This window comes from Mytilus californianus, unplaced genomic scaffold, assembly GCF_021869535.1.
Source record: "Mytilus californianus isolate M0D057914Y unplaced genomic scaffold, xbMytCali1.0.p SCAF_13, whole genome shotgun sequence".
NCBI classification, from domain to species: Eukaryota; Metazoa; Mollusca; class Bivalvia; order Mytilida; family Mytilidae; genus Mytilus; species Mytilus californianus.
In genome coordinates this window covers 509,728-536,196 of record NW_026262615.1, presented here as the reverse complement: position 1 = coordinate 536,196, position 26,469 = coordinate 509,728, and the positions used below count along the sequence as shown (strand labels likewise).

Here is a 26,469-nt window from a genome sequence, read left to right as displayed (position 1 = left end):
TCAGAAAGAACTATTTTCGTACATGTACTCTTTTACATACCCATGCAAATTGGCATGCACAATAAGATCTCGATAGGCCAATAATACAACCTTTTTCTTTTGACATTGACTTATGATACTTGGTATGAAGGTGTATTACTATATTGTGGTGTTGTGTATTGTAATGACCTTTATGTGACCATGCCATTTGACCTAAGGATCAAATTATTTAAATCTTGGGGATACTTTCTTGTCTGCTTTTTCATATTTAGGCCACACCAATTTGATTCCTAGGTTTTTGGATTTTCCCGCTACTGTTTTGGAGAAAATTTACTTCAAAATAACAATAAAATTACAGCTTCCTCAAATTTGTGGTCCCCATGCTGCTCCAAAATTAGTTTCTTCTTGAAATTTTTCACGTAGACGCTTTTCTGTTGTATACAATACTCTATTTTTTTCAATTGCCCATGTGATCAATTTGTAAATAAAAACCTTGTTTCAACATGATATACCGATCTGTCTTGGACGAAATACAATGTTAATTCCCCTGAACTTATTTTAAAAAATCACATAAGTATTTGATTTTGATGAAACCTCATATTCCCCTGTTAGTCTTTAGTCATGCAAGAAGAACTTGTCTTTTGTTAAGGGGAACTTAAAGAGTACCAACGAGACCAAGGTGATGGTATTGTGATTGGCATATCGTCATAATTAGGGGTGTGTAATTGGTTCTATCACTTCTAGAAAAGCTAAAGAGATTTAGATGATTAGGAGTAAAAGGAAAGAGTATTTTGCTCTGTCAGAATAATGTATCTGAATGGGGTGACAGGCATTTTAAGGGAACATTTCGATACCTTGGGATCTACATGTAGCAATCTAACTATATTGCTAAGCATGTTGTTTTTATACAAAGCAAGAAATATTCAGCATGCTCATTATTTTGAACTTGAATATGGATGAAAAGTTCCAATTGGATGTTAAGCAGCAAATAAACAATCATTAGATTCATTACCGTATAATGACAACAACTATCAAATATCTTTCAGGGGCATTTGTTTGGATACATACACATATATTTTAATTTTATTCAACTTGTGTCATTTACCTAACGAGCATAATTCTTCTTGTAAAACCCTTGAACGGCTTTCATACAAACTTCATCCTAAAGAAGAGTACTATAAGAACAGATATGAATTACAAAAAAGTTTTATTATATAAAAAATGAAGTTGCAGTGGTTGCTATACTTCCTAAATATATATATGGATTTAAATGAAAATTCACGCAGACAAAAGCTGATTTGAAATTAATTAATTAAATTAATAAACCACAGCAAGACAAGCAAGTCTGATATGGTACAGGCACCAATAAATCAAACTATATGCATTAGAGCATTTGTGTTTTCCTCAATTTTAGTGCCCCATGTGAGCTGATGCCATCACTTGGCGTCCGTCATCATCCGTCGTCTGTCGTTGTCGTCGTAAACTATTTCCAGAATCTTCTCCTCTGAAACTACTGGGCCAAATACCTTCAAACTTTAACTGAATGTTCCTTAGGGTATATCGTTTATGAATCATAGCATAAGTTTTGATCCATCAACAAACATGGCTGCCATGGCTACAAATAGAACATAGGGGTCAAATGCAGTTTTTGGCTTATATCTCAAAAACTAAAGCATTTAGAGCAAATCTGACATGATAAAAATGTTCAATAGGTCAAGATCTATCAGCCCTGAAATTTTCAGACGAACCAAACAACCCATTGTTGGGTTGCTGCCACTAAATTTTCAGCAAAGTAAGATCTACAAAAAAGTTAATATGACCAAAATTGTCAATTGACCCCTTAAGGAGTTATTGCCCTTTAAAGACAATTTTACACAATTTGTTCATCAAGTTTGCTAACACTTAAAAATCTTCTCCTCTGAAACTACTTGGCCTTATACTTCTAAATTTTAACTGAATGTTCCTTAGGGTAACTGGTTTATAAATTGTATCCGAAGTTTTGATCCATTAACAAACATGACCACCATGGCTAAAAATAGAACATAGGGGTCTCAAAAACTATAGCAGTTAGAGCAAAAGTGACATGGAGTTTTAAGAGATGAATAAGTCAAGATCTATCTGCTATGAAATTTTCAGACCAATTGGACCACCCATTGTAGGGTTGCTGTCCGAAATTTTTTATTTTTATAAAATGTTTAACTGTTTTTGGTTATTATCTTTAATATTATAAGATAGAGAGAAAGTGTAAATGGCAAAAATGTTCAGCTAAGTAGGATCTACAAATAAGTCCAATGATCAAAATAGTCAATTGACTCCTTAAGGAGTTATTGCCCTTGAAACGTTTATTTTTTTTCATTTTTTCATGCAAGTCTATTGCTTTTTCAAAAATTTTCTTCTCTGAAACTACCGGGCCAAAGACTTCTAATCTTTAACTGAAAGTTCCTTAAGGTATTTAGTTTATAAATTATATCTGAAGTTTTGATCCATCAACAAACATGGCTGCCTTGGCTAAAAATAGAACATAGGGGACAAAAGCAGTTTTTGTCTTATATCTCAAAAACTACAGCAGTTAGAGCAAAAGTGAAAGGGAGTTAAAGTGATCAATGGGTCATGATCTATCTGTTATGAAATTTTCAGACAAGTTTGACAACCCATTGTTGGGTTACTGTTGGAATAATTTATTTTTATTAAATTCTACTGTTTTTGGTTATTTTCTTTAATAATATAATAGATAGAGAGAAAGTATAAATGGCAATAGATGTTCAGCTAAGTAAGATCTACAAATAAGTCGACATGACCAAAATAGTCAATTGACCCTTGAGGAGTTATTGCCCTTTAAACGTTTTTTGTTTAACATTTGTGAAAGTCTTAATTACTTTTTCAAAAATCTTATTCTCTGAAACTACTAGGCCAAATACTTAAAAACTTTAATTGAATGTTCCTTAGGGTATTTAGTTTATAGAATGTATTTAGGGATTTGTCCCATTAAAAAACATAGCGGCAGTTTCTAAAAATAAAACATAGGGGTCAAATGAAGTTTTGTCTTTCATCTCAAAAACTAAAGCAGTAAGAGCAAAACTGACATAGGTGAAAGTGTTAAACAGGTTTAGATCTACCTGTCAAGTAATCATTAGACCAATAGGACAACTTATTGTTGGGTTACTGTCCAGAAATAGTTATTTTTTAGGAAATTTTACAGTTTTGGGTTATATATTATCTTTAATATTATTATAAAAAGAGAGAAAGTGTAAATGACAAAATTGTTCAGCAAAGTAAGATCTACAGATAAGTCAAATGCCTGAAACTGAAGTTACAGGTGAGCGATATCAGGCTCTAATGAGCCTCTTGTTCTATGAAGTAAACCAGTTATGATATGTACATAAATTGTACAACTTCTGAATCACACAATTTATCAACTCACTTCTCTTGTAGAGCACTCGCCTGTAAAAAAACTCATTTTCAAGAAAAAAACAAAAGATATAAAAAAATTTGCTCGCTCATACCATATTTTTTGGAGCAGGTGTCGGAGGAACATCAAATTGGTGTGGCCTTAGTATATGGTTTTATCACCTCAAAACAATATGTCACATACCATTGAAGATGACATGTGATCTTGATTGGTTCACCTTGAGATCAAACAAATAATTTAATAAAAAGGAATGTTCATGTTATTTTAAATTATTTTACAATAACTAATATTTTTAGCTCACCTGGCCTAAAGGGCTAAGTGAGCTTTTCTCATCACTTGGCGTCCGTCGTCGGTCTTCGTCGTCCGTCGTCGTCGTTATTTTTTTACATTTTGAACTTCTTCTAGAGAACCACTGAATGTAATGAAACCAAACATGGCATGAATGTTCCTTATGAGATGCTGATCAAGTGTTGTTACTTTGAAGTCGATCCATAATCCAAGATGGCAGCCTGGGGGACTTAGTTTAACATAGGACCTTATTGGAAATATTTACAAATGTCTTCTTTTAGAGAACCACTGAATGGAATGAAACCAAACATGGCATGAATGTTCCTTATGAGGTGCTGACCAAGTGTTGTTACTTTGAAGTCGATCCATAATCCAAGATGGCAGCCTGGGGGGACTTAGTTTAACATAGGACCTTATTGGAAATATTTACAAATGTCTTCTTTTAGAGAACCACTGAATGGAATGAAACCAAACATGGCATGAATGTTCCTTTTGAGGTGTTGACCATTTGTTGTTACTTTGAAGCTGATCCGTCATCCAAGATGGCCGCCAGCGGGGGACTTAGTTTAACATAGGACCCTATTGGAAATACATACAAATGCTTCTTCTAGAGGTGCACTGAATGGAATGAAACCAAACATGGCATAAATGTTTCTTATGAGGTGCTGATGAATTGTGGCTACTTAGTTGCTGATTTACTGTTCAGGATGGCCACCAGGATTTTTTTATTAAGTTACAGGGCCAATATTAAACCAAATTTGGCCTCACTCATTATTAGGGTATCTGTTATGATTTTAATCTATTTTAACATGATTTCCAAAACCAAAGTAGAATCAGGTGAGCGACGCAGGCTCTTTAGAGCCTCTAGTTTTATCATGTTTAAAGAAATGTTCAATGGTTTACAGACTCTTTTATTGTCTTTTTTTTTTATATAAAAAGTATATATTTTGAGAGGGTATTTTCAATGAAGATTTTATGAAAACCAGCAGATGTGGTATGATGGCCAATGAGTCAAGCATCCTCTAAAGCAATAGCATGTAAACAATTAATTGCAAGTCACCATCAAGCCTTCAACAATAATTAAAACCGACACTGTATAGTAAGGTATAAAAAGTATGAATAACATACACCAAAGACTTAATCCGCTATTTTTTAAGTTTACATGATACCGAATGACGTTACGCCACGAATTATCGTTCCTGCTGTTGTTGGCATCCATGAAATTGACGGCAAACGTAAATCCTTATGTTTTATAATAACTAGAACGAATATAACAAACAATTTGCCTCAGTCTGGTATAAAAAAGTTGAAAGATAAATGATCCTTTATTTCAAATTTGAAAATATATATAATTATATATTAAAAATACCTTTCTTATAGCATCGCTTTCTATACTTATCATATTCAATCGAAAATCAAAAACCACACATTGTTAAAAAATCAAAAATGAGAAAAAAAGAAAAAATATCATACTAATGTGATAAAGTAAACTTTTAATTTATCAAACGTTTTAATAGTAACTCTCCATAGGTTTAGAGTTTCGAGGGATTTATTGCAATATGTTATTCAACATTGGTTTATTAATGATGCACACTGTTTTCCGATGAAATTTTGTTTTGAAAGTAAAAACCCAAATTATAGAAACGCATGATAATGTGTGGAATAACGGGAAATTGTTGAAAAATACTGAAATTCTGCCCTTCAGTTTTTAAATAGTCGCAGAAAAACGTTGCGAGGAAAATAGAAAGGAAATTTATTTAGAAAAAAAATACTGAAAGAATTTAGCGAAAAAGCATCGTACAAGCAGACGTATAAACTCAGACAAACAATGTTTTGTTGGCGCGTAACGAAAAAAGATGTTACAAGTGTAAACATTCTTTGAAATTTATTGGACTGTACAGAGGAAATCGGATATGGTTTTGGAAGCTTGTGAAAAACAAACTAATAGCATTGTAATCTAATAAGCACCGTCTAAACAGGACAGCTACATTGGAATAAGGAGAACGTTCACAAAGGCTTAAACACTATATAAAATTGAGAATGGAAATAGGGAATATGTCAAAGAGACAACAACCCGACCAAAGAGCAGAAAACAACTAAAGGCCACCAAAGGGTCTTTAACACAGCGAGAAATTCCCGCACTCGGAAGCGGACTTCATTCGGTTGGGACGAAATAAAATTAAATCATTTAGATCCCGTTACACTTTTTTTTATTTCAAATCGATCCCGTTACACTTTTTTTTATTTCAAATCATTCTGAAATAAATTATTTTCTTGAAATTAACAATCAAAAGATTCATTTTAAACCTATGGCCCCACAATAAATGAAAGATCAGTGCTTCAATGAAGGTAAATCCTGATAAGCGCTTTGAGTGAAAAAAAGTTATAAAAAGATATTTTCATTAACATATTTTATTCCAACGGCAAAATCAAACTGATTAAAAAAAAAACAGACTTCCAATGACCCCTCTCGCGTTGTACATATTGTATCTGGCAATGGTTATTATAACTTAAAATAAAAATTGTTTGTTATTTGATTTTTATTTGATAATTATTGATAATAGAGAAATCCAGGCTTGAGAGCAAATGCAATGCAATTTCCGATACATATATATATATAATTGATATTTCCAAGGGGCATAACTCTTTTAAAAATATTTGATCGCCTCTGATTTTCAAACGTGTCAGCAACAATGCTCATATAAACCTAAAAGTTTTATAAACATATGGCAAGAACTGTACACGTGAGAGAGCTAACAAGACCGGCCAGACAAAAGGAAGGACGGATGCCCTGTTTTTTTTTGTCCCCCATAACACGTCACGCGGGGCACAAAAATCCAACAAGATCCTCAAATCATTTCGATTTTAGATTCATATTAGTTTGCACTTTGGTCTTCGGGGATGGGTCGGGTTTTGGTGTTTTGTGTTGGACATGATATAGGTACAGCTGATAAAAACGCACCTTTTCACACAGTAGGGAGGTAAAACGACTCACAGACGATAAGCAAAGGTGCCTTTTGGGGGATGGGCATATTGCTCACATAATTGTCGGGAAAAGCCTGAGAGTATTCTCTTTTTTTTTTTTATTCAACAACAACTAATTGCACTTTTTGCTGTTAACAATGTACTTCACTAGTCCAGCATTCCAGTAAAGAGTCCCTGTTTGTTAATACCAGAAATCCAGGGTTGTTTCTGGTAAGCATCATTATATTAAATTAACATTAGTTTTAATTTAACAGCTAATTTATAAAATTATCAGCAATGAAATTAACAAGTATATATCAATGGGACTTGTTTGTTTAACAATTTACTATATATATCATCTAGCAATAATTGTTTTTTGGGTATTGTTTCCGGAAATTTTTCATATTTCCTCCGTAAACGGGTGAATTGTTTTTCTATCAAACATCTTCCTGGTTTTGAAACAAATATTGTCACACCGGCCATGACTTAAAAAATAAAAAAAAAACAGATGTGATATAGCATATTCACAGGTATGTCTGAATTAAAAATTTTCTGTAGTATAAAGAAGATTAAGATTAAATAAATATTTCATTTTTTAATCTTCTTTTTGTAACGGTAAATAGTCTCGTTATCAATCATCACATGTACATGTACAGTAGCGGTGAAAGGTAAAATTTATATTACTTGATCAGTTCCAGATGTGTAATTTGTAAAATTTATCTCTTTTATTAATTTATTCATCCATTTATTTTTGCTAGATCATATACTTCTCAAACAAAGAAATTATTTTAACAATTTGGCAGTTTTATCTAGAATATATTTATATCTTGTATTCTTACATTTTGCCTGCAGTTTGTAACTATACATAAATTCTGCTTTAAATACAGCATACACATTTATAGATTCTGTTTTCTGTTCAGACATGTAATTAGCTTTATATATACAAAACATTATTAATGTAATCAAATAATTGATTTCATAATATTGTTCATCATTAATTTTTTAACCGAATACTAAATTCTTCAATGTTAGAATATTATTATCAATATTCAGTTTTTCAAGAAGATTTTTTATTTTACTTAAGAAGTCATCAAGAAAGTGACATTTCAGAAACATATGATCATAATTCTCAGTCTTATAGGAGTTTTTATACGACCGTAAAAAAATTTTTGTGGTCGTATATTGGTATGACGTTGGCGTCGTCGTCTCTGTCGTCGTCGTCCGAAGACACATTAGTTTTCGCCCTCTAACTTTACTTTAAGTGAATGGATCTCAATGAAATTTTTACCATAAGGTTCAATACCACAAAAGGAAGGTCAGGATTGAATTTGGAGGTTATGGTACCAACAGTTAAGGAATAGGGGGCCAAAAATGGGCCAAAAATAAGCATTTTTGTAACTTCCAGACATAACTTGGGGTAATTGCCTCAAAATTTTAGGAATTAGGGGCCATGACAATAACTTGTGTGTAAGTGTATGGATCTCTCTGACATTGTATCACAAGGTTCCATATCACAAAGGGAATGCTGGGATTGATTTTGGGGGTAATTGCCTCGAAATTGTAGGAATTAGGGGCCATAAAAGGGGCAAAAAACAAGCATTTTCTAGTTTCTTGACAATTACTTGTGTGTAAGTGTATGGATCTTTATGAAATTGTACTACAAGGTTCCATATCACAAAGGGAAAGCTGGAATTGAGTTTGGGGGTAATTGCCCAAAAAGTTTAGGAATAAGGGGCCAAAAATAAGCATTTTTCTAGTTTCCAGACAATAACTTGTGTTCAAATGTATGGATCTCTCTGAAATTGTACTGCAAGGTATCATACCACAAAGGGAAGGCTGGGATTGATTTTGGGGGTAATTCCCTCAAAATTTTAGTAATTAGGGGCCATAAAAGGGTAAAAAAACAAGCATTTTTCTAGTTTCAGGACAATAACTTGTGTGTAAGTGTATGGATCTTTATGAAATTGTACTGCAAGGTTCCATATTACAAAGGGAAAGCTTGGTTTGAGTTTGGGGGTAATTGCCTTAAACATTTAGGAATTTGGGGCCAAAATGGGGCCAAAAAACAAGCATTTGTCTAGTTTCCAGACAATAACTTGTGTTCAAATGTATGGATCTCTCTGAAATTGTACTGCAAGGTACAATACCACAAAGGGAAAGCTGGGATTGAGTTTGGGGGTGATGAATCATAAGGGGGTTCAAAAAATTGGGGGGGGGGGGATTTTTTTTTCCTTTTTTTTCTTTAAAATTTTCCATTTTAAATTGGTTATTTCTGATTTATATATAAAAGCAAATAATAATGATATGGTTTGAATAGGTAAATTAAAAATTTTTAAGTTCTTAGACCACTTTCATTCTGTGTCAGAAACCTATGCTGTGTCAAATATTTAATTACAATCCAAATTCAGTGCTGTATCAAGCTTGAATGTTGTGTCCATACTTGCCCCATTTTGGAGCATTTTATTACAACAAGTATACAAGTGTTTATGTAAATTACAAGGGTGGAAATGTGGGATATACAATGAAACAGCAACTGGTCAATTAAAGACACACACAACCAAAGACATCTAGTTAACACATGACTAATGCAGGATGGACAAGTATTTTTTTACTTCTAATTTGTAGTTATAGTAAAGATTCGTTGGTCTTTTGCATTGGAAAGTTAATAAGTATATTTAGTATGGCAAGTAATAAATCTATCAAATTATAGCATCACATGTTCACAACAAAAGTCAGATTTTAACTACAACGGCAACATATTTCAGTCTCCTAGTACATATTAGTTAGTCTTTAAACTTCTTGTATTTATAAAGAAAATCCATTACGAAATAAGGAGATTTTGTATGATTGCCAATGAAACAACTTTCCACCAAAGACCAAATGACGTAGACGTTCGCTTGCCTTCGTTGCTACATTTGAGATCTCCCAATTAGCATTCCGCTATGAAATGCTTATTCAAAAAGACATTTTGTCACCAAATGATTTATAAAATAGAACATCATCATGTACATGAATGCTGATATATATTTTGCTCCCTTGGCATAATGCTGGGAGCATATTGTTTTACTCGTTTCCGTTCGACAGTCTGTCCCTCACTTGGCCTATAGGGTAACTGGGTTAATACGGCTGATTTCATAGGACTACAGATTTTAAGCTTAAACTTTCAAACTATGTAGTTGTGTTAGTACATATACTAAAGATGCACATCTTGTCAGATTTTTTTTGTGACAGGTTGCTGAATGTGGTATTTTGATAATATATTGCGCTAAGGTTTTTGTTACCTATATTGAGGGTGCATATATATTCTCAGGATAATTTTTTTTTTAAATAATTTTCCACGAATCAAAGAATCTTAAATTTTGTCTATTTAATTTTGCATACAGTTTGCACGGTTTGTCCGACTAACTACACACACAACCCACACGTTTACATCATACAGAGTATACTATATTTACATTGATTTAGAATGTGTATTTCATCAGGATGTTGATTTTTCTATATAATTTTCCTAACTAACAAATTGTTTAACCTTTATTAACGGCTGCATCAAATTATCTTTAAGACACAACTATTTCAAATTGTATTGTATCGTCCTGAAAATGCATGAAATATTTGCCACTGGATGTTAAGCAACCATCATTCAATCAATTCAAATTGTAATTAAACATCAATGTTTTCAAAATCATTTTTTTTGAAGCACTTTACTTTATTCATTCATGGATACATCGGTGACATCACCATTGTCTTAGTTTGGTAGGGTTTAGTTGAAGATTCAGTTTTTAAAAGCTAAAAGTGCACCCAGTTTTGACGAAATAAAATTAAGTCAGTCAAATGTCATATTGAACATGTTGAATTATTAGGAAATTAACGACAAGGAGTATGAAAATAGAATAACAAACGCTATTCAGGTCCCGTTACATATTTTTTTCAATACCTCTAACTAAAAATAACGTTTTTCTGTATTCAGTAATGTCACACGTTTTCTGTCAAATTTTAAGCGTATTTGTCAACTTTGAAGCATTGTATCTAAAAAACAAGGATGGTGACATATGTTTTTCTGTGCATGCATGGATTCAGTATACAATCCTGGATTTTATGTTAGTTTTTAGTCTTTCTCTGTATATAAGAACATAGCCATCCATTGAAAAATCTAAAAGCAAAAGTTGAAAAAAGGCATTTTCCTTATATATCTAAGTAAATTTGTCGCCAAAATTGACGTTTTCTTATTGAAATAACCAAAAAACAAAAATGGTGTGCTTAAAATTGTAGAAATCGGGAGATATGCCATTCGGTAGTGTGTTACCTTAAGTGATAATGCATAATTCATATAAATAGTCGATTTTTTATTTTCAATTTTCTACTCATATATTGTTTCAGATCAGATACAATCACAAATAGAAGACTGGGAAAAGAAAGATGAGATGTTTGTATCTACCAGAGCCAGTGATTACGTCATAGAATGTTTACAGGACAACAGTTGTTTGACTCTAACTGCCCCATCAGGAGTTGGGAAATCATTTATTGCAAGACACACAGCACTTCTTTTAAAGAAGGAAGGATTCAAAATAATACCAGTGAGAAAACCAGATCATATCGAAGATTATTATCAGCCTGGTAAAAAGACAGTCTTCATTGTCGATGATATTTGTGGAAATTTCACTGCTAACCAACAACAGATTGATACCTGGAAACAATTGTTACCTGTGATTAAAACAATTATTGCAGACAAATGTTGTAAGATTATTGTATCGTGTAGATTACAAGTCTATAAAGATGAAAAGTTTAATATATTATTACCTTTTAAATCTTGTGAATGTAACTTAATATCAGATAAGTTAGGTCTTACGTCTGTTGAGAAAACAAACATAGCAAAAACCTATATTGGTACAAGCATGAAAGATATTGATGATTTATCACAAAACTGTCATTTTTTTCCACTGTTGTGTAGTTTATATCATGAAAAAAAAGATGTAGATGTAAAAGAATTTTTCAAAAATCCTTTTGCTGTCTATAAAAATGAGCTAGACAAGTTAAATGAGCACGGTGATGAAGGGAAATATAGAATATGTAGTCTTGCTTTATGCGTTCTCTTAAATAATCACCTAGAAGAAAAATGGTTCCTGGGTAAAGTAACAAAGAGGCAAAAACTGGTCATAAAAGACACATATAATGCTTGTGGATTGGACAGACGAATATCCAAGGCAAAACTGCAACATGCCCTTGACACCCTAGATGGTACATTCATATGTAAAAAGGATGGTGTTTATAGAACTGTACATGATAAACTATTTGACTTCCTTGCTCATTACTTTGGCCAGAAAATGATTGAATGTTTAATAGATCATGGTGATAGTGATTTAGTATATGAACGTTTTATTTGGCAGAAGTCACCAGATGAACAGAAAGGTAACATAGACTTCATTATAGAAATACCAGATGATTATTTAGAATCATATTTAGAAAGGTTTATAAAGGACTGGTCAGCAGGAAAGGTGAGAGTTATATTCATGAACAACAATTTGACAGTATCATCATTTAGACAACAGTTATTACAGCACTTAAAACAACTGGATAAAACAGAACAAGTAACATTAGCCAGTACCAAGGATATAGTGATACCAAAGGAGGAGTGTGGATCAGGTAATACTCCACTGATACATACTTGTTATACTGGTTATACTGATATGTTACAGTGGATGTTACATAATGATGTGGATGTTGATCAATGTAGAGATGATGGGGTTACTGGACTGTTAATGGCAAGTTGGAATGGACATACTGATATAGTAAAGTTACTGTTAGAGAGGAATCCCAATGTTGATCTATGTGACAAGGATGGCTGGAGTCCTCTGTACATGGCAAGTCAGAATGGACATACTGATATAGTAAAGTTACTGTTAGAGAGGAATCCCAATGTTGATCTATGTGACAAGAATGGCTGTAGTCCTCTGTTACTGGCAAGTCAGAATGGACATACTGATATAGTAAAGTTACTGTTAGAGAGGAATCCCAATGTTGATCTATGTGACAAGAATGGCTGTAGTCCTCTGTTACAGGCAAGTCAGAATGGACATACTGATATAGTAAAGTTACTGTTAGAGAGGAATCCCAATGTTGATCTATGTGACAAGAATGGCTGGAGTCCTCTGTACATCGCAAGTCAGGAAGGACATACTGATATAGTAAAGTTACTGTTAGAGAAGGATCCCAATGTTGATCTATGTGACAATGAAGGCTGTAGTCCTCTGTTACAGGCAAGTCAGAATGGACATACTGATATAGTAAAGTTACTGTTAGAGAAGGATCCCAATGTTGATCTATGTGACTATGATGGCTGGAGTCCTCTGTACATGGCAAGTCGGGATAGACATACTGATATAGTAAAGTTACTGTTAGAGAAAAATCCAAATGTTGATCTATGTGACAATGATGGCTGTAGTCCTCTGTACAAGGCAAGTCAGAAAGGACATTCTGATATAGCAAAGCTACTTTTAGAAAATAATTCTTATGTTGATCTAAGTGACAATAATGGCTGGAGTCCTCTGTACATAGCAAGTCAGAATGGACATACAGATATAGTAAGGTTACTGTTAGCGAACAATCCTAATGTTAATCTATGTGACAAGGATAGCGGGAGTCCTCTTTACTGGTCAAGTCGGAATGGACATATTGATATAGTAAGGTTACTGTTGGAGAAGAATTCCTACGTTGATCTATGCGACAGTGATGGCTGTAGTCCTCTGTACATGGCAAGTAAGAATGGACATTCTGATATAGCACAGCTACTTTTAGAAAATAATTCTTATGTTGATCTATGTGACAATAATGGCTTTACACCACTGATTAGGGCTTGTATCCATAACTATATCAGTGTAGTACATCTATTAGTTAAATATAGCCCAAACATTGATGCACAGACCTTTGATGGTGGTAGTGCTTTATATTTCAGTGTTTACAGTGGAAACCTAGATATAACACAGTTTCTGCTAGAGAACAATGCTGACTGTAATATATATGGCCCTAGTAAACAGTCTATAATACATACAATAAAAAATGATCCAACAAAAACATTAGATACATATAAACAGGATTGGTTTGATAGTCTCATCAAGAATGCATTACCACGTGTAGCAGATTTTGTCAGTAAGAAGTCAACAGATTATGTATTTGATGTAGAAGCTGGTGCTTCTGTATTACACATAGCCTGTTTCATGGGTAGGATAGATGTAGTCCGTCGTCTTTTGGACCACAATGCTGACTTCAACATGACAAAAGAAGATGGCACCACACCATTATTTTTTGCATGTGAAGTAGGACACGAGGATATTGTACGTTTATTGTTAGATAAAGGAGCAGATACACAGATATGTAGACTTGATGGGGAATCCCCTTTAAGCATTGCAACAGATAATGGACATACATCTATAGTAATGATGTTAACAGAACACATGAAGAAGGACAAACTTTCTTCTTAACTCTTGTTCTTTTGTCAGTGGTTCTTTATGACATGTAAAAAAAACCTGCAATGTTTTCTTTTAAACTCTTTATTCTTTAGTCAGTGGTTTGTTATGACATGTAACTATCATGCAGCAGATGAGAAAAAAAACATCTACTTTATTTTCTTGTTTATTGGTGTTTGTTTAATATGTTTAATATCTACTGCTATTCATTCCATTACTTTCTCTTCGTTTCTAATTTAGCTTCATATTACACGAATATTTCTAAATTTTATGACCAGGAATAGAAGAAACATTTAAGATTTAAATGCAGTAGAATCATTATGTTGATGCCAATAAATAAAACTGTACCACACTTAGTAAACATTGTAATTCTATCATTACTTAGTTGTTTTCGATTACTTCTTTCTGCTTGATAAATCAGGTCATCAGTTTTGTCTTTAATATTTGATTTTTAAGCTTAACATTCCATATTGTACTGAATGTATGACTACTTTACCATGAACACAAATATACCATATTATGTTTATTGTTATGTTATTATTGATATTTCATCTGTTGTGTTGTTGGATTACTGTCTAAATGCTAAATGTAGTAGGTATTTTTTTATAATGTCATTTTATGATTTGTTTCTTTTTAGTACATTGATTCCTGTTGGTTTTTTTACTGTACATTGATTACATAATATTCATTTACAGACTTTATAATTTAGATATTCTGCCATACAGGAAATATCAATTCAATTTGTTAAACTAAATTTTTTTTTATTTGCAAATATTTAAAATGAAATGGTTATTGAATTTTTAATATGATTTCAAAGTTGTTCATTTGTCAATGCTATAATTACTATCTGTGTTTTTAAAGATGTGTATTTTAAAGACATATTTTACATATTTTTGTGTCTTCTTTAATTTGTTCTCCCTGTGTTCAACATGTTGTAAATCATATATTTTTTATATCATTTGTGTCTTATATTTGCAGGACAATTTTCAAAAACTAATTTAAAGATATTAAATAACCATTCAACCCTAAGAAAATATAATTATTTTAAATTTTAAGTCTTATTCAATTGTGACAGTGACAGAATGTTTTACTTGTTTTGTTATAAATCCTTATCAAAGTACAAATACATATTTTTTTTAATCTCACTTGGCCTAAGTTTAAAAGCAATATTAGATTGTGTCATCACTCTGGGTCCATTGTCTCTTTTCTGCTTTTTAACTTTTTAAAGAATGATATAAAAAAATTGATTTTAGACTCGAGGCACAATGCATTGACTAAATATGACTTACTTGTGTTGTCATATATTAAGATGTCTGTCTTAACTCTTTTGGAGTTATGTAACTACAGAATTTGAATTATTTTTATTTTTTTTAATATACAGAACAGTTTTCTTATGTCTAGTTAGGGAGAAAAAATTTTAAATTGGCATTTTGTAGTAGTTCCCATATACGTATTTCTACATGGCAACCTTATCCATTTTTGGAGTAATCTCCTCTGTAGCACACTATTTTAAAGTGGCAGCTTTTTTAATCTCCTCTGTAGCACATTATTTTAAAGTACTGTAAATTCAGAAATTATTGCGATGTTTTTATTATTGCGAAAAATGCGACAGGGTTATAATCGCAATAATTTAAACTCGCATTTTGAAATTTTTTATACGAATTAAACAGGATTTTTCTCAATATCGCAAAAATTAAAATCGCATTTTAGTCAAAAATGACAAAATCGCAATAATAAATGCACGCAATAATTTCTGAATTTACAGTAGCAGGTTTTAATATTTCAGAGAGATTCCTCTGTAGGAAATTATTTTCATTATGACAGGTACAACTATTATGAGAATCGCCCCTGTAGGAAATTAGTTTTCAAAATCATAGCTTTTAATATTTTTTGAGAAACTCCTTATACCTTAACATTGATATATTCATTAAAATGTTTCTTTAATTTCATTTGGACACCAATGTTTTTAATTTTAGGACCTTACTCTGTACTATCAAGTATTACCCAATAACTATGGGGTTATAACCCTTAAAAAACTTAGGGTCTCTATAAGATTAGTTTAGGTACATATGTAGACCATATAAAGTTAAGAGTTGTCATGTGAGCAACTCAGGCTCTGGAGCTTATAGATGAATTCCTAGTACAGTAATCACACAATCAATTTACAACTATTGTGATCAATGGATTCTGAAAGTTTTATGTAATGATTATGTATGAATTTAGAACTTTCAGTGAAAATATATACTGATTGTTACTATTTTGCTTTGTTTTGAATGATATATTGTTTATATTGTAATATAAAAATTTTTGTTGATATGATTATTAATAAAAGATCATTAGAATGAAATTATGTATTAGTGTTATAAGTATGTTTTTATTTGCTTCCTCCATAAATTTAATATCAGTAAAAAAGAAGGTATTGTATGATTGCCAAAAAGACAATTATCCAACAGAGACCAAATGACATGGATAAAAGAAAACTGTAGGTCAATTTGAGAGCATGTATATGAGCTTTAACCTGCTATCCAATCCATTTTAATTATTTTCTGAATAAAATACAGTGCTGGACTCAAGAGGGGGACCTGTACGCCCCCTTTGATTGGGAAAATAAATGTTTTGGCATTAAGTCAAAAATAAAATATGCCTCCCTTTGGCTTAGCTCTATTTCTACAATTTCGGGCAATTACTCCCCCATTCCCTTGCCTCGATTCCTGGATCCGCTCTTGAAATATGTTTAAATTAGCTATAGGTCACTATAAGGCCTTCAACAATGAGCAAAACCCATACTTTACAGTAAGTTATAAAAGGTTCAGACATGACAGATCGACACAAAAGTCCAAAAAGTATTTCAGATAGTGTCATCTTTGATTTATTCACCCATATTCCTTGGAAATGGCAAATTGGAAGATGTTTATCTTAACTACGGCTGTACACTTGATGCTTTGTTGGGCTATATGTCAAAGGTGAATGTCACAGTACTTTTGAAAAAAGCCTGAAATTTTGTGAAATCTGTTGTTTTGGGACAATATCTTTAGAGCCATACATGTAATTCAGATCTTTACCGATCTGTAGTCAATTCCAATCTTCCTTTGACAATACCTGGTCCATATATGAAAGCATGTATGTCATGGTGGTCAGTTTTGGGATTATACGACTAGAAGTTAAACTAGACATTACAGTCTTTACTTCATCACAAAAGATGGGGGAAAAAAAGGAACAGTATCCAAGAAAAAAAAAGTTTTTTGTACGCAGTGTGACATATCCATAAAGATCACTACTTGGTACATTTTATTAGATTTTACGATTAGAAGTTATACTAGACAACACATCACCCGAGACAAAAAAAAAAACTGTTTCTTGTACGACATATCCATAAAGATCACAACTTGGCTTTTTATCCTATGATGTATTGGTACTTTTTTTCTAAATAAATTTGGTTGGTAATTGTGAAGAGCTTTCCAGTTTATATTTAAATCAGTTATCAATGGCAATGTCCTCGCATGACAGTTATCATTTATAAAAGCAACGTTTTCCGACGAAGTTGATAAGGAAACAGGGAATTATGCAGATACGTTACTAAGCAAAAGAACTAAACTTTAGATTAACTTTTAAAAGGCTCCATTGTGATCTAGAGATGAAGAACAGCAATAAAATCTCTATTCGTTTCTATTGGGTTTTGGCAGGTGCATTTAGTGATGATTTCATTGCATATATGAGGCGAAGCGGTCTCAAGAGTGGTGCGTTCGTGTGGAATACGGGAGGTCAAGGGCTTGATCACTGTTGGGTCAATCAAAAGACTGTAAAATTGGCCTTTGCTGCTTCTACATTAAGAGATGATTTCAGCTTCCCAATTGTAAACTTTCCATTTCTATGTAGCAACATTCCAGCAGCTCCTGCATACGGAGTATATATCTCCCAATTGATACGATATTCCCGGGCTTGTATTTCCTATGATGATTTCCTTGATAGAGGATTGCTGCTCACAAGTAAGCTATTAAACCAAGAGTTCCAAATGGTGAAGTTGAAATCATCACTTCGTAAATTTTACGGACGCCATCACGAGTTGGTTGACCGTTATGGAATAACCGTTTCACAGATGATATCGGATATGTTCCTTATGTCGTAACTACAATACCCTTCCCGTTTCACGAAGGTGACCTACCGAATTAGGCTATTTACCGGATTTGTAATAACATAAACAACACGACGGGTGCCACATGTGGAGCAGGATCTGTTTACCCTCTCGGAGCACCTGAGAGCACCCCCAGTTTTTGGTGGGGTTCGTTTTGCTTAGTCTTTAGTTGTCTATGTTGTGTCATCTGTACTTAACAACCAGGATCAATGTGTCCAGCAATGATGGAATTTCATCCTACGTATACTCTTTCCTTGTAATCTAGCACGTTAACAACCAGGATCAATGTGTCCAGCAATGGTGGAATTTTATCCTACGTATACTCTTTCCTTGTAATCTAGCACGTTAACAATCAGGATCAACGTGTCCAGGAATGATTGAATTTCATCCTACGTATACTCTTTCCTTGTGATCTAGCACGTTAACAACCAGGATCAACGTGTCCAGGAATGATGGAATTTAATCCTCCGTATACTCTTTCCTTGTGATCTTGCACGTTCACAACCAGGATCAACGTGTCCAGGAATGATTGAATTTCATCCTACGTATACTCTTTCCTTGTGATCTAGCACGTTAACAACCAGGATCAATGTGTCCAGGAATGATTGAATTTCATCCTACGTATACTCTTTCCTTGTGATCTAGCACGTTAACAACCAGGATCAATGTGTCCAGCAATGGTGGAATTTCATCCTGCGTATACTATTTCCTTGTGATCTAGCACGTTAACAACCAGGATCAATGTGTCCAGCAATGATGGAATTTCATCCTGCGTATACTCTTTCCTTGTAATCTAGCACGTTAACAACCAGGATCAATGTGTCAAGCAATGATGGAATTTCATCCTACGTATACTCTTTCCTTGTAATCTAGCACGTTATAAACCAGGATCAATGTGTCCAGCAATGATGGAATTTCATCCTACGTATACTCTTTCCTTGTAATCTAGCACGTTAACAATCAGGATCAATGTGTCCAGCAATGGTGGAATTTTATCCTACGTATACTCTTTCCTTGTAATCTAGCACGTTAACAATCAGGATCAACGTGTCCAGGAATGATTGAATTTAATCCTGCGTATACTCTTTCCTTGTAATCTAGCACGTTAACAACCAGGATCAACGTGTCCAGGAATGGTGGAATTTAATCCTGCGTATACTCTTTCCTTGTGATCTAGCACGTTAACAATCAGGATCAACGTGTCCAGGAATGATGGAATTTCATCCTGTGTATACCCTTTCCTTGTGATCTAGCACGTTAACAACCAGGATCAACGTGTCCAGGAATGATGGAATTTCATCCTGTGTATACCCTTTCCTTGTGATCTAGCACGTTAACAATCAGGATCAACGTGTCCAGCAATGGTGGAATTTCATCCTGTTTATACTCTTTCCTTGTGATCTAGCACGTTAACAGCCAGGATCAACGTGTCAAGCTGAGACTTCTATAACACATGTGCTATAATGATCTCAGTGTCAAAGCAGTACAAAGTAGGGTTTATATTTATATCACATTAACACGTTCTCGTCCTGATATGAATGTAATATTCGCCACTGAACGCTAAACACTAATTCATAATCACGAATAAATACACTATATTCTTTAAACTCGGGGTAGCTCTTTTAACATCAAATAGCAAGGACTACGGGTATATATATTTAAAGTCGGGATAGCTCATTCAACATTCAACAGCAAGGAATACGGGTATGATATATTCAAACTCGGGTTGGCTCTTTTAACATTCAACAATAAGGACTACAGGAATTAAATATTTAAACTCGAGGTTGCTTATGATCATTTAACATTCAACAACAAGGATAACGGGTATGGTATATTTAAACTCGGGTATCACTTTTAACATTCAACAGCAAGGACTACGGATATGGTATATTTGAACTCGGGTCCCTCATTCAACATTTAAAAGCCTGGACTACAGTTAGGCTATATCTAAACTCGGGAAAACACATTCGACATTCAACAGCATTGACTACGGGTAAGATATATCTAAAATCGGGTTAGCTTTTTTAACACTCAACAGCAAGGACTACGGGTATGATATATTCAAACTCGGGGTAGATCATTTACTATGCAACATTAAGGACTACGGTTATCGTATACTTAAACTCCGGGTAACTCATTCAACATTCAACAGCAAGGACTATAGGTATGATATATTTAGACTCGGGGTAGCTCTTTCAACAATCAACAGCAAGGACTACAGGAATGATATATTTAAACTCCGGGTAGCTCATTCGACATTCAACAGCAAGGACTATAAGTATGATATATTTAGACTCGGGGTAGCTCTTTCAACAATCAACAGCAAGGACTACAGGAAAGACATATTCAAACTCCGGGAAGCTCATTCAACATTCAACAGCAAGGACTATAAGTATGATATATTTGACTCGGGGTAGCTTTTCAACAATCAACAGAAAGGACTACAGGAATGATATATTTAAACTCGGGTCAGCTCATTCAACATTTAACAAAGGACTACGGCTATGATATATTCAGACTCGAGTCGGCTCATTCAACAATCAACAGAAAGGACTACAGGAATGATATATTTAAACTCGGGGAAGCTCATTTAACATTCAACAGCAAGGACTACATGTATGATGTATTTAAAATCGTGATACTAGTAGCTCTTTCAACACTCAACAGCAAGGACTATAGGTATAAATATATTAACTAATTCAGTAAAAATTGTCCTTTTTTTGATGGTCTGACGATTTTAAAATCATACTGCGTTCTCGCAAATACTTGAATTTCAAGAGGCGGAAAATACCAAAATGACTTTTAAAACTAATTAGAAACTAACATATCCACCGGTCTGTTTACGTGTCCATCAGTCTATCTACATGTCCACGTGTCTGATTATGTATCCATTAGTCTGTTTACGTGTCCACCAGTTTGTATATGTGTCCACACGTCTGTCTATATGTCCACTTGTCATTTGACATGTTCAAATGTCTATCTATTTGTTCACAAGTCTGTCTACAGGTTCATCAGTATGTCTACGTGTCCACTAGTCTGTCTCTATGTCCACCAGTCTGTTTACGTGTCCACCAGTCATTCGACATGTTCACCAGTCTGTCTACATGCCAAACAATCTGTTTACGTGTCCACCAGTCTATCTACAGGAATGATATATTAAATAATTCAGGTAAAATTGTCCTTATTTTGATGGTCTGACGATTTTAAAATTATACTGGCTTCTTACAAATAGTACGATTTCAAGAGAAGGAAAATACCAAAATGACTTTAAAAACTAATTAGTCGAAGAAAAACGCCATGGTAAAAAACGAAAAACGACGAATAGATAAACAACACTACACTACATAGAAAACTAAAGACTGACCAAGTTAGTGGTCATCTCTTTGGCAGCAGAACTGTTCAGCTTTTTTATTATGTGCTTTGCTTTTACAATATATGGATTATATAAGCATAGGGGGCGATAAAGGGGGCGTTTTCTAGTTTTAGTACGGAAAATTCTGAGTTGAAATTTCAGGTATCGTCGTTGGTTGCTGTCTGCTACATTTATTTTATTTCAGGATGTTGATTTTTTAGTTTGAGTAGTTTCACAATTTTTTCTTTCAGGGACCCTTTTTTAGCTTGCTCCGCTGTATGGGTGTTGCTCATTGTTGCAGGCCTTCTGGCGGCCTTTAGTTGTGTAAAGTCATGTCCATTGGTCTCTAGCGGATAGTTGTCTCAATTGCAATCATATCACATCTTCTTTTTTTTTTATTAACCCCACAAACATATGTGTCTGCAACACGTCAGCCAATCTTGTCAATGTGTTGTTCGTTGTTGTTTTCTTTTTTTTTTGTACGCCTATTTTTTGGAGGAGTCGAATGTTGGTGATTCCTATTAACCTTTTGTTTTTAAGTATAAACGCAATTGCATGCAGTATATGAGCCTCATCCCCTTTTTCTCGGTCATGATCAAGTAGTTTAAAATTATCTATATAAAGTTTTCTGATTACGTGTTTTTTTTAAGACATAAAGGTTGACCACGCCATTTGCGAATTTACGTATTTTTGCAAGAAATTAAAAGAACTTTGAGTGTATTAAAATGGCAGTGACAAAAGATTATTCGTAGTATTAATGGGCACGGACAATTGTCAAATTTTAAACGCTGATCAATGAAAAACAACTGTTTTCATGAATGGCGGATTTGTGTTTCAGATACATGTATATACGAATAAAGTTGCCACAACGTGAAAGGTGTAATATAGAAACAAAATGTAAAACAAATTATGTAGAGAACTGAAAACGTTGTGAAGTATTTCCTCCTTTTCCAACTACCGAAAAAAGGTTGACTGTTGGATGCGTAACGTCCAGTGACAAATATGTTAGGCATACTCATTTCACAGAGAAAAAGACAATGGACAAACATCAATGTGAGTAGCCATGCAGTGTAATTTAGAGTTCATCATGTCGGACAAACGTCAATGCGAGTAGCCTTGTATATTGCCATGCAGAGGTCATCATAACGGTCAAACGTCAATTCGAATAGTCATGTAATGTAATTCAGATCCTGCCATGACGGACAAACGTCTATTCGGGTAACCATGCAGTGCCATTAAGGGTCATCATGACGGACAAACGTCAACGCGTGTAGCCATGTAATGTAATGTAGAGCTCCCCATGACAGAAAAACGTCAATGCGAGAAACCATGCAGTGCAATTTAAAGCTCACCATGACAGAGAGATGTCAATGCAAGTAGCCATGCAGTGATAAGTAAAGTGTCCAGCAGTCATTTGACTTGTTCAAAAGTCTGTATATGTGTCCACTAGTCTATCTACACATTCACCAGTCTGTTGACGTGTCTACAAGTCTGTTTACGTGTCCACCGGTCTGATTACGTGTCCACCGGTCTGTTTACATGTCAACCAGTCTATCCACATGTCCACGAGTCTGGTTATGTATCCATTAGTTTTGTTTACGTATTCACCAGTCTGTATATGTGTCCACAAGTCTGTTAACGTGTCCACCAATCTGTCTACATGTCCACCGGTCTGTTTACGTGTCTGCCAGTCTATCTACATGTTCAAAAGTTTGTTTACATGTTCACCAGTCTGCCTACGTGTTCACTTGTCGTTCGACATGTTCAAAGGTCTGACTATGTGTTCAACAGTCTGTCTACATGTGCATAAGTCTGTCTATGTGTCCACTAGTCTGTCTACATGTCCACCATTCTGTTTATGTGTCGATCAGCATGTCTACATGTCCAACAGTTTGTCTATGTGTCAACAAGTCTATCTACATGTTCACCAGTCCGTTTACGTGTCCACCAGTCATTCAACATGTTCACCAGTCTGTTTACGTGTCCACCAGTCTGTTCACATGTCCACCGGTCTGTTTACGTGTCCACCAGTCTATCTACCGGTCCACGAGTTTTTTTATGTGTCCATCATTCTGTTTACGTGTCCGCCAGTCTGTATGGGTGTCAGTTAGTCTGTCTACATGGTCACCAGTCTGTTTATGTGTCTTTAAGTCTATATATATGTTCACCAGTCACCGACATTTCTACCAGTCTGTCTACATGTCCACCAGTCTATTTAAGTGTCCAGCAGTCTGTCTTTGTGTCCACAAAACTGTCTACATGTACACCGGTCTGTCTACATGTCTACCGATCTGTGTACGTGTCAACTAGTCTGTCGATATGTTCACTTGTCTGTTTATGCGTCCACTAGTCTGTCTACATGTCCACCAGTCTGTTTACATGTCCACAAGTCTGTCTAGATGTCCACCTGTCTGTTTTTGTATCCACTAGTCTGTTTATGTATCCACTAGCATGTTTACGTGTCCACCGGTCTGTTTACGTGTCCACCAGTCTGCATGGTTACTTGTCCACTAGTCTGTCTACATGTCCACCGGTCTGTCATTGACGATGTTACTACATGGGGTAGGGGGAATGAGCTTCTCGTGCTACTAGGTTGAAAATTGGCCTGTTCGGTGTGAGCCAAGCTCCGTGTTGAAGGCCCAGGAACAAAAATTGGCATGACCCCACCAAACCCCCCCCCCCCCCCCATCACGCTGAGGGGTGGGGGTGTAGGGGTGGTGGTGGGGTCATGCCAATTTTTTTTCCTGGGCCTTCAACACGGAGCTTGGCTCACACCGAACAGCAAGCTATAAAGGGCCCCAAACTGACTAGTGTAAAACAATTCAAATAGGAAAACCAACGGTCGAATCTATATAAAAACGAGAAACGAGAAACACTTATGAACCACACCAACAAACGACAACCACTGAACAACAGGCTCCTGACTTAGGACAGGTGCATAAAAATGCAGCGGGTTTAAACGTTTAAACAGGCGGCAACCTTCACCCTAACCTGAAACAGTGGTATAACATTACAACAGAAAAAGACACACAATAAAATATCAATTGAAATGGATTAACTCGATCAAAAAGACAATACACAAAAACCTAGGACAAAATGGCGTTAAATAAAGTAACGTACACAGGTAAATTTAAATATGACAATCTTGTTGTTAGGAGTACAGAAACATTTTTATACTCCACCTAGGGGCATTATGTTTTTCGGTCTGTGTGTCCGCTCGTTCGTCCGTTCGTTCGTTCGTTTGTTCGTCTGCTGTCCCGCTCCAGGTTAAAGTTTTTGGTCAAGGTAGTTTTTGATGAAGTTGAAGTCCAATCAACTTGAAACTTAGTACACATGTTCCCTATGCTATGATCTTTCTAATTCTAATGCCAAATTAGAGTTTTGACCCCAATTTCACGGTCCACTGAACATAGAAAATGATAGTGCGAGTGGGGCATCCGTGTACTATGGACACATTCTTGTTTACAAAATAAATGGGTTGTTCATAGTACGAGTACAGAAGTGCAATTTTGTTCGTCATATCAATATGTGGTATCCTTTATTTACAGTTTAATGAAATTAACGCGATTGAAAAGTCATGCATGTTATATCAGTCCATGCACTGAAATTAAAAAGGGGAGTATTGAGAATTAAAAACTATGTTTAACACACCACATATGTTCTTGATACTATCGTAACTCATGAACTTGGTCGGTCTTAATATGTTATATCTTATTTTTTTGTTATTTGGACAATTAGGTGTTGACTGTAGATCCTTGATTGATTCGGTTTAATTTATAACAGCCTTAATAGACTTTTGCATTTCTAAAACGAATAACGAAAATAAAGAAAAAGAGTTTAAGGTGGCTCGGCCCTTTAACCGTGCGCAGTTTTTAACGCATGTTTCTAACGACGATCGCGTGCTCTCCGTCTTGGGAACGATGGCTTTGAGGGGTCTTCTCAAAATTTATTTTGACGATATTGGAACGCAGGCGTGTTTGAGAGCACCCTTTCCCGATGTCAACAAGCGTGCAAAACTTTCTACAAAAAAGTTAATACGGTCAGAAATACAGAGTGGTTTGTTCATTTTACACATAAAATTTTAAAAGGACAGAAATATAATACATGATATAAGCATAACATTAAAAACAAAAGAAAATATAAATATTGACATGTTGTACGACTGCCAATGACGCAATGTTTAACCGTAAACAAAGGACAGCGATGTAAACAACTGCATGTCACTGTACGGCTTTCAAAAACAAGTAACCCATCCAGCATGCTATAAAGGCATCGGGGGTTCATCTGCACGCTATCTGTTTTGCGTATTATTACATTTTGTTACTTGAAAAATCTTTTTTTTTACTTGAAAATACAGTTTTGATGTTTTGATACAATTTTCAAGTCACATCTTACATTTTAATTTCCAGATTTATATACTTTATCAAATCATGGGCACGTAAAAGCACTTTAAAACAACCACTGTTTTCTAACTGGATTTTTTTTTTATTGTATTTGTTAGCGTAAGGAGGATATCTAACAAATTCTCTCATATCATAATTCCATGATTTCCGGAATTCTAGTACTATAACACAAGACCTCGGTGCCAATGTTTTCTATTGATGATATTTTCTTTTTACTTATTTTGCTATTTGTTATTTTGTCATTTTCTATTTTCTGTTTTATATATCAATGCCAACCGAGTTCGCATGAAAAAAGAGGTAATATCAGCGTAAAAACTTTAATATTGAATAAGAATGTGTTATTATAATAGACTATATACCGGAACTCGATCAACACATTTCACTAAATTGATGTTTTGTTTTATACAGAAAAAAACCCATCTCTGATCATAGATGAAAATTGGTCAATAGTAACCTGGACCTATTATCCCTCAATGCCGCAT

At 34.4% G+C, this 26,469-nt stretch overlaps 1 protein-coding gene across 13 annotated transcripts in view; it reads left to right on the top strand.

Annotated features, from left to right (window-relative positions):
• The window catches only part of LOC127722974 (uncharacterized), a 436,121-nt gene that overhangs the window by 70,113 nt on the left and 339,539 nt on the right, over window positions 1–26,469 (top strand). Inside the window, exon 10 of one of the 13 annotated variants that reach the window (XM_052229365.1) lies at window positions 11,018–12,132. The exons of 11 other annotated variants lie outside the window; for them this stretch is intronic. In XM_052229365.1, coding sequence (XP_052085325.1) covers window positions 11,018–12,132 — 1,115 coding nt within the window. Of the gene's footprint in view, window positions 1–11,017; window positions 16,448–26,469 lie in introns of those variants that run through there. One more of the 13 variants, XM_052229370.1, reaches the window with a different exon arrangement.